At 42.3% G+C, this 10,000-nt stretch overlaps 1 protein-coding gene across 1 annotated transcript in view; it reads right to left on the reverse strand.

Moving 5' to 3' along the window:
* LOC122248057 (protein phosphatase 1G) overlaps nt 1-10,000 on the reverse strand; it is a 23,418-nt gene that overhangs the window by 6,053 nt on the left and 7,365 nt on the right. Inside the window, 9 exon segments of the mRNA XM_086553429.1 lie at nt 1-58; nt 646-781; nt 2,129-2,217; nt 2,220-2,317; nt 2,385-2,429; nt 2,483-2,861; nt 2,967-3,088; nt 3,415-3,577; nt 3,579-3,698. The exon segment at nt 1-58 is cut by the window's left edge and continues 177 nt beyond it. Coding sequence (XP_086409555.1) covers nt 1-58; nt 646-781; nt 2,129-2,217; nt 2,220-2,317; nt 2,385-2,429; nt 2,483-2,861; nt 2,967-3,088; nt 3,415-3,577; nt 3,579-3,698 — 1,210 coding nt within the window.

Below are 10,000 nucleotides of genomic sequence, written 5' to 3' on the forward strand. Positions count from 1 at the left end.
AGAGCTCACTGTCTTTGATCAATGCTAGGCAGGCTGTGCAGCCACTGTCAAAGCCAGGCTGCAATTGCAAGGAATTGGTTTAAACTCTGAATTACTGGCCACATAATTCAAATTATTTGAATTATGAATTGTTCACTAATCTCCTTATCAATAACAAATTATCCACTGCGAGATAATTACATGAGTTTAGAAATTGGTTAAAACTAAATGAACTGGTATGTTGGAGGGGGAACGAAGTTAAAACAATATAGAAACTGTCAACCCAGAATTCCTCCATGTTTTATCTAGGAGAAAATAAAAATAGGAAAGTGAATTGAACCAACTTTCCAAATGAGAAATTATTCATAAACATTTTGTTCTCAAAAATTTTCTCCATTTCAGAAGTACAAAAAAATGAAGTTCACAATCAACAAAACATTTGACACAATTTTACTGCAATAATTTGACAGAAAAAAATTATATATTCAAGCTACTTATATTGTATAGGGGATGAACACTGTAAGCAAGCACTCAAAAACAAAGAATCTAATCAATTGTAAATCTACCATTTGAGCTTAAATTTCATCTCTTGTATAATCCTAAAAGGATTATACAACAAAACTCACACTCCAAGAATACTATAATTCTAACATCTGAGAGTCTCACCTCTTCCTTCATATTCATGGCAAACTCTGCATAAGGATCATCGTCATCATCTTCAGCCTCTTCATCGTCGTCTTCCTCTTCGTCACTGTCATCATCATCACCGGCCTCGTCGTCCTCCTCTCCCTCATCCTCTTCACTGTTGAGGAATGATTTTTTAATTGGTATTAACTTCTAAGGTCCCATTCAGCATTACTATGGCAGAGCCCAGCCTGTGTGCTCCATCCTATTTGCCAGGATCATTTTCCTTCCAAACACTGGCAGAATAGGAGAGGGAGAGGCTTGGGGAGGGAGGGAGGGAGGGAGGGAGGGAGGGAGGGAGAGAGAGAGAGAGAGAGAGAGAGAGAGAGAGAGAGAGAGAGAGAGAGAGAGAGAGAGAGAGAGAGAGAGAGAGAGAGAGGAAGTATTGAGGAGTTAGGAGGGAGTGGGAGGGTAGTAGGGAGGAGGAGGGAGAGAGGGAAGAGGGGAGAGAGAGAGAGAGAAAAAGAGAGAGAAGAGTAGAGAGAGGAGAGAGAGAAAGAGAGAGAGAGAGAGAGAGAGAGAGAGAGAGAGAGAGAGAGAGAGAGAGAGAGGCAGGCAGAGGCAAGGAAAGGGGGAGGGGAAAGGGGAGAGGGAGAGGGAGAGGGAGAGGGTTAGGGAGAGACAGGAGGAGAGAGAAAGAGAGAACAAGTGAGAGGCACAGGACTACAGTGAAAGAGGAGGGGAGACAAGTTGGGAGAATGAAAGGAAAGGAGATTATTAAAATTGTCTTTGCAAGTAATCCCCATTACATGCATATAAAAAAAACTGCCATGAAAGTTCTACAAAACATTTAGACTCTTTGCTCTAATCTGGAAGTACTTGAAACATCTACACCTTGAAATAATGTGAGAGGGAGTCTCATTGTCCAAACATAGTAGCAGTAGAAATTAGAACTCTGAGGCACTCGAACCATATCTTGTATTTCTGAACAGCCTCCTGTAAAGCTTTCAATACATTTTCTTTAGCCTCTTAACCCACACAGGACGGGTGGTACAGCATGTGTACCGCGCATTCAAAAGCCCAGTGGCCGGGCGGCACAGTATTGTGCCAGCCATTCAATTGATTTAGGCCTAATAATTCGAATGCCCCGGCATTTGGACATTCAAGGCTAGAATTCCCCCGTCGTGGATGGGTTAACTTTCATCTGGATATCAGCTACAATTTCCTTTATTATATAAGATTAAAGTATTCCCATGACTATCTTTTTGTGTGTGTATACTTAGAGGAGTTGAAGATTCTTGCTTTTTACTACACAAGACCATGAAAAACAAAATGCCACTGGTCTGGGGGTTGGAGGGGGGGGTATGCTGGGGGTTGGGGGAACACAAAATACAAAAATTAAGTTCCATGGGTGAAACACCAAACAATAAAAGCCAAAGAATAGTTACTCACATTTACTCATCCTCCATCCCAAAATTTCGTCAAATCCCCTCTTCCCCTCTTCTTCCTCTTTCCGCCTCTTCACCCATCGGAGTCCTCTGCTCTGCCCTCCTGCTGGCTGTGCCCTCTTGGATCTTGGCTGTAAATACTCAGCTTGGCCTTCATTTGGCTTGCCCCCACAAAACGCCTCTCTGCCTCTCCTTGACCTGCGCTTCCTTCATTGCTTGCACCTCAGAATTTTTCAACACAGCCTTCCCTTTACAAATTTACACCCCTTTATTTACACACCCCCCACTTTACCTAACCCCTTTACACTTTTACCTTATACCCCCAATTACTACCCCCTTTCCCTCCCCCCCCATTTGCCTTTGCCCTTCTGCCTTCCCCTTCCCTTCCCTGTTTTCAAGACCCTTCACCCTTCAACACTCATACTTAACACCGCCATTTATGACAACTTCACCATTCTCCACTTTGTTTTCCTCATCTTTCTTCTCCCCTTCTGCTTCACCTTCACCTTCACCTTTATCCTTGTCCTCAGGCTTCTCACCAGCTGCCTCCTCTTCCTCTGCACGCTCACCATTTACCATGTGTTTGTCCTCCTCTCCATTCACACCTGCATCAGCCTCTGACCGTGTGCCATTCTGGTCCCCTGCGCCGTTCGTTTTGCTGTCAGTTGTACTCGCGGATTCACTTTCTACACTTGCTGACTGAGCAGATGATGATGAGGATGCGCCCTGGTCTTCGAGGTCTAGTTGGATTGGTCCCTCAGATTGTAATGAGCTACTGGTGTTCTTGGCTTTCAGGAATGGAGAGACAGTCTGCAAGGCAAGATCCAAATCTCATGATATAACATACATTAATGCTTAGTTGACCAAATAGAGTTACCATATATAATACAAAACACAAAACTGTGGGATACAAACCTTTTCTTTTTTACATCTAGCAATTTGAGGGTTCTCTGTGTACTGTGCCATGACCTCATCCAGAGGCATGGTGGCTTCCCGATAAAGGTTATCCACCTCCTCTGTCTCAGAATCAGAGTTTTCTGAAAAAAAAAGGTATTCATAAAATCCAATTAACATTACTTCTCAGGTATTTCTTACAATATTCACAAACAATGTTTGCTGTAACCAATCATAAACCCTATGGGAAAAAAAAAGAAAAAAGAAAAAAAAAAGGTCATACTATAATAAATCTGAAAATATTACCATTTTTCCAAACCAGGAACTATCTTACCCTCTCCCCCATTTTACCAATTTTCAAAACCAAATTATTTTTTCATAACAAATCATGGCGAATGAAACCGTTCCACAGATTAAACTTTTGGAATGTCATGAAAAGCTAGTTTTTAAGAGCAGCGACATTGCCTACCTTCCTCCTCATCCTTTGTACCAGCGATCTGTTTGAGAATGTTTACAACTTCGGGTTGCCTCTTGGTTAGTGTGGCATCAACAAAGCCCTAGAAGGGCACAGTGAGGCCTTGATAGTTCCCCTTTTTTGTATGCCTCTGTCTCCTTGAAATGAAGAGCGGCATGTGCATTGAGAGCCGTGTATCAGACCACTTTCATGACCCCCATGACCCCCTCCCCATGGCCATCATAGACAGCAAACAGGTGGGCGTCCTTGTCAAAGCCCAAGATGGAGTTGTGTGCATCCTGAAAGAGAAGAATGGAATTATATTTCATTTGGGAGGATAGAACTACTCATGCTTGCTTACAGCAAAATCAACTATTAATCATTGAATAAATTGAAAATAGGAATTGGGTACTTTGTGTAACCAGTTCACTATATATAATATAATATATATATATATTTATATTATTATCCATAATATAATATAATATATATAATTATATATATGAATATATATATTCTATAATTAATATATATATCTATTATATTTATATATGATAAAATGTATATAATTTATATAATTTATATATATATAATAATACAATATTTATTATATATTATATATATTATTTAATAATATATATATAGATGTACATATATATATATATTTTATTAATATCATATATATATGTATATATCTATTATATTATATATATTTTATATGTATATATATATATATATTATAATTATTATATATACTATATCATATTTATATATATATATTATATATATAATATATATATATTATATATATATATTTATATTTATATATATATTATAGATTTTACTTTATATATACTTTATATATAACATATTATATATATATATATTTATATATACGATATTTATATATATTTTTATATATATTATATTTATATATATATTAGTTTATAGATTTTATATATATTTATAGTATATTTATCTATATTTTTTTTTTATATATTTTTTTATATTTTAAGATTTTTATATTTAATATTTTTTTTTTATATATATAGTTCTATATATATTTATATTTAATATATATATATATATATATATATTTATTGATTTATATATATATTTCTATTGATATATTTTTAAGATATTTATATCTATATTTTTATTAGATTTATATATTATATTTATATTATTTTTATATTTATATTTATATATAATATTACTATATATTATATTATATATATATATATATATTATTTATAATATATTACATATATTTTATATATTTATATATTTTTATTATTTAAGTAAATCTATATTTTTTGTGTGTGTGTGTGTGTGTGTGTGTGTGTGTGTGTGTGTGTGTGTGTGTGTGTGTGTGTGTGTGTGTGTGTGTGTGTGTGTGTGTGTGTGTGTGTGTGTGTGTGTGTGTGTGTGTGTGTGTGTGTGTGTGTGTGTGTGTGTGTGTGTGTGTGTGTGTGTGTGTGTGTGTGTGTGTGTGTGTGTGTGTGTGTGTGTGTGTGTGTGTGTGTGTGTGTGTGTGTGTGTGTGTGTGTGTGTGTGTGTGTGTGTGTGTGTGTGTGTGTGTGTGTGTGTGTGTGTGTGTGTGTGTGTGTGTGTGTGTGTGTGTGTGTGTGTGTGTGTGTGTGTGTGTGTGTGTGTGTGTGTGTGTGTGTGTGTGTGTGTGTGTGTGTGTGTGTGTGTGTGTGTGTGTGTGTGTGTGTGTGTGTGTGTGTGTGTGTGTGTGTGTGTGTGTGTGTGTGTGTGTGTGTGTGTGTGTGTGTGTGTGTGTGTGTGTGTGTGTGTGTGTGTGTGTGTGTGTGTGTGTGTGTGTGTGTGTGTGTGTGTGTGTGTGTGTGTGTGTGTGTGTGTGTGTGTGTGTGTGTGTGTGTGTGTGTGTGTGTGTGTGTGTGTGTGTGTGTGTGTGTGTGTGTGTGTGTGTGTGTGTGTGTGTGTGTGTGTGTGTGTGTGTGTGTGTGTGTGTGTGTGTGTGTGTGTGTGTGTGTGTGTGTGTGTGTGTGTGTGTGTGTGTGTGTGTGTGTGTGTGTGTGTGTGTGTGTGTGTGTGTGTGTGTGTGTGTGTGTGTGTGTGTGTGTGTGTGTGTGTGTGTGTGTGTGTGTGTGTGTGTGTGTGTGTGTGTGTGTGTGTGTGTGTGTGTGTGTGTGTGTGTGTGTGTGTGTGTGTGTGTGTGTGTGTGTGTGTGTGTGTGTGTGTGTGTGTGTGTGTGTGTGTGTGTGTGTGTGTGTGTGTGTGTGTGTGTGTGTGTGTGTGTGTGTGTGTGTGTGTGTGTGTGTGTGTGTGTGTGTGTGTGTGTGTGTGTGTGTGTGTGTGTGTGTGTGTGTGTGTGTGTGTGTGTGTGTGTGTGTGTGTGTGTGTGTGTGTGTGTGTGTGTGTGTGTGTGTGTGTGTGTGTGTGTGTGTGTGTGTGTGTGTGTGTGTGTGTGTGTGTGTGTGTGTGTGTGTGTGTGTGTGTGTGTGTGTGTGTGTGTGTGTGTGTGTGTGTGTGTGTGTGTGTGTGTGTGTGTGTGTGTGTGTGTGTGTGTGTGTGTGTGTGTGTGTGTGTGTGTGTGTGTGTGTGTGTGTGTGTGTGTGTGTGTGTGTGTGTGTGTGTGTGTGTGTGTGTGTGTGTGTGTGTGTGTGTGTGTGTGTGTGTGTGTGTGTGTGTGTGTGTGTGTGTGTGTGTGTGTGTGTGTGTGTGTGTGTGTGTGTGTGTGTGTGTGTGTGTGTGTGTGTGTGTGTGTGTGTGTGTGTGTGTGTGTGTGTGTGTGTGTGTGTGTGTGTGTGTGTGTGTGTGTGTGTGTGTGTGTGTGTGTGTGTGTGTGTGTGTGTGTGTGTGTGTGTGTGTGTGTGTGTGTGTGTGTGTGTGTGTGTGTGTGTGTGTGTGTGTGTGTGTGTGTGTGTGTGTGTGTGTGTGTGTGTGTGTGTGTGTGTGTGTGTGTGTGTGTGTGTGTGTGTGTGTGTGTGTGTGTGTGTGTGTGTGTGTGTGTGTGTGTGTGTGTGTGTGTGTGTGTGTGTGTGTGTGTGTGTGTGTGTGTGTGTGTGTGTGTGTGTGTGTGTGTGTGTGTGTGTGTGTGTGTGTGTGTGTGTGTGTGTGTGTGTGTGTGTGTGTGTGTGTGTGTGTGTGTGTGTGTGTGTGTGTGTGTGTGTGTGTGTGTGTGTGTGTGTGTGTGTGTGTGTGTGTGTGTGTGTGTGTGTGTGTGTGTGTGTGTGTGTGTGTGTGTGTGTGTGTGTGTGTGTGTGTGTGTGTGTGTGTGTGTGTGTGTGTGTGTGTGTGTGTGTGTGTGTGTGTGTGTGTGTGTGTGTGTGTGTGTGTGTGTGTGTGTGTGTGTGTGTGTGTGTGTGTGTGTGTGTGTGTGTGTGTGTGTGTGTGTGTGTGTGTGTGTGTGTGTGTGTGTGTGTGTGTGTGTGTGTGTGTGTGTGTGTGTGTGTGTGTGTGTGTGTGTGTGTGTGTGTGTGTGTGTGTGTGTGTGTGTGTGTGTGTGTGTGTGTGTGTGTGTGTGTGTGTGTGTGTGTGTGTGTGTGTGTGTGTGTGTGTGTGTGTGTGTGTGTGTGTGTGTGTGTGTGTGTGTGTGTGTGTGTGTGTGTGTGTGTGTGTGTGTGTGTGTGTGTGTGTGTGTGTGTGTGTGTGTGTGTGTGTGTGTGTGTGTGTGTGTGTGTGTGTGTGTGTGTGTGTGTGTGTGTGTGTGTGTGTGTGTGTGTGTGTGTGTGTGTGTGTGTGTGTGTGTGTGTGTGTGTGTGTGTGTGTGTGTGTGTGTGTGTGTGTGTGTGTGTGTGTGTGTGTGTGTGTGTGTGTGTGTGTGTGTGTGTGTGTGTGTGTGTGTGTGTGTGTGTGTGTGTGTGTGTGTGTGTGTGTGTGTGTGTGTGTGTGTGTGTGTGTGTGTGTGTGTGTGTGTGTGTGTGTGTGTGTGTGTGTGTGTGTGTGTGTGTGTGTGTGTGTGTGTGTGTGTGTGTGTGTGTGTGTGTGTGTGTGTGTGTGTGTGTGTGTGTGTGTGTGTGTGTGTGTGTGTGTGTGTGTGTGTGTGTGTGTGTGTGTGTGTGTGTGTGTGTGTGTGTGTGTGTGTGTGTGTGTGTGTGTGTGTGTGTGTGTGTGTGTGTGTGTGTGTGTGTGTGTGTGTGTGTGTGTGTGTGTGTGTGTGTGTGTGTGTGTGTGTGTGTGTGTGTGTGTGTGTGTGTGTGTGTGTGTGTGTGTGTGTGTGTGTGTGTGTGTGTGTGTGTGTGTGTGTGTGTGTGTGTGTGTGTGTGTGTGTGTGTGTGTGTGTGTGTGTGTGTGTGTGTGTGTGTGTGTGTGTGTGTGTGTGTGTGTGTGTGTGTGTGTGTGTGTGTGTGTGTGTGTGTGTGTGTGTGTGTGTGTGTGTGTGTGTGTGTGTGTGTGTGTGTGTGTGTGTGTGTGTGTGTGTGTGTGTGTGTGTGTGTGTGTGTGTGTGTGTGTGTGTGTGTGTGTGTGTGTGTGTGTGTGTGTGTGTGTGTGTGTGTGTGTGTGTGTGTGTGTGTGTGTGTGTGTGTGTGTGTGTGTGTGTGTGTGTGTGTGTGTGTGTGTGTGTGTGTGTGTGTGTGTGTGTGTGTGTGTGTGTGTGTGTGTGTGTGTGTGTGTGTGTGTGTGTGTGTGTGTGTGTGTGTGTGTGTGTGTGTGTGTGTGTGTGTGTGTGTGTGTGTGTGTGTGTGTGTGTGTGTGTGTGTGTGTGTGTGTGTGTGTGTGTGTGTGTGTGTGTGTGTGTGTGTGTGTGTGTGTGTGTGTGTGTGTGTGTGTGTGTGTGTGTGTGTGTGTGTGTGTGTGTGTGTGTGTGTGTGTGTGTGTGTGTGTGTGTGTGTGTGTGTGTGTGTGTGTGTGTGTGTGTGTGTGTGTGTGTGTGTGTGTGTGTGTGTGTGTGTGTGTGTGTGTGTGTGTGTGTGTGTGTGTGTGTGTGTGTGTGTGTGTGTGTGTGTGTGTGTGTGTGTGTGTGTGTGTGTGTGTGTGTGTGTGTGTGTGTGTGTGTGTGTGTGTGTGTGTGTGTGTGTGTGTGTGTGTGTGTGTGTGTGTGTGTGTGTGTGTGTGTGTGTGTGTGTGTGTCTGTGGGTGTGTGTGTGTGTGTGTGTGTGTGTGTGTGTGTGTGTGTGTGTGTGTGTGTGTGTGTGTGTGTGTGTGTGTGTGTGTGTGTGTGTGTGTGTGTGTGTGTGTGTGTGTGTGTGTGTGTGTGTGTGTGTGTGTGTGTGTGTGTGTGTGTGTGTGTGTGTGTGTGTGTGTGTGTGTGTGTGTGTGTGTGTGTGTGTGTGTGTGTGTGTGTGTGTTGTGTGTGTGTGTGTGTGTGTGTGTGTGTGTGTGTGTGTGTGTGTGTGTGTGTGTGTGTGTGTGTGTGTGTGTGTGTGTGTGTGTGTGTGTGTGTGTGTGTGTGTGTGTGTGTGTGTGTGTGTGTGTGTGTGTGTGTGTGTGTGTGTGTGTGTGTGTGTGTGTGTGTGTGTGTGTGTGTGTGTGTGTGTGTGTGTGTGTGTGTGTGTGTGTGTGTGTGTGTGTGTGTGTGTGTGTGTGTGTGTGTGTGTGTGTGTGTGTGTGTGTGTGTGTGTGTGTGTGTGTGTGTGTGTGTGTGTGTGTGTGTGTGTGTGTGTGTGTGTGTGTGTGTGTACTGCTGACTATGTGAATAATGGGTGTTATGTCAATAACATCCCAACTACAATAACTTAAGAATTGATACTGCCTTACCAAGACAGGCCATGTCTTAACCCTCTCTGGACGGGTGGTACACTACTGTACCGCTCATTCAAAAGCCCGGTGGCCGGGTGGCACAATATGGTGCCAGCCATTTAATTGATTTAGGCCTAAGCGTTCAAAAGCCCCGGCATTGTGACATGCAAGGCTGGACTGCCCCCGTCGTGAGTGGGTTAAGATGTTTGGCCTTGGCTGGGCATCATACAATATTTTGTTTTCATTTTTTTTCTTGATTTATGGTATAATATATGAGGGTGTATATGATATATTAGCAGAGTGATGCTAATTTGCATTTGGTATGATGATACACAACAGGAGTAAATAACGAAGAACCCCCAAAACATGCCTGCCACAGCAGGGTTTAGTCTTAATACTCAGATCTTTACTCTCTCCTTCAGCTGTTCTAACACAGATGTTTCTCCACAACAAAGACAAATTCAGCCTCCTAAACCACTTTACACAAAGAAACACTTTCATTAATTTTAAACAATATATTCCACATGATGCAAACTATGATTCATCTCAGTAAGCACACGAACAAGGCTCACTGTCTTGCACTGAAGTCTTCCTGCTTCCTCCTCCTCCTCCTCCTCAGCTTGGTTACCATTAGCATCTATTTATCTGATCTCATTCGACCTCCTTACACTGAGTCAAGTGAGTGAAGAGTGGTGATATTTGGCCAAGGAGAGGAAGGATTACTGTATATGAAAGTGTTGTGAGAGGAGGAAGTAAACAATAACAGTTGCACTACAGTTGGCAACACCATCAAAAATGTTGCTGCCAAGGGGGGAGGGGGCAATTAAACTATTTTACTGACTGACTATATTTCCCGACAGTGTAACTGCAATCAATTTCTCCGACAGAGATAGGTGCTAAAAGCATCAACGTAAATATAATGAGAACCATCAGCAACACTGGAGGTTATCAC

Source organism: Penaeus japonicus, unplaced genomic scaffold (genome assembly GCF_977035675.1).
Source record: "Penaeus japonicus unplaced genomic scaffold, GWHDUDI00000001_assembly GWHDUDI00000028, whole genome shotgun sequence".
Lineage (NCBI taxonomy): Eukaryota > Metazoa > Arthropoda > Malacostraca > Decapoda > Penaeidae > Penaeus > Penaeus japonicus.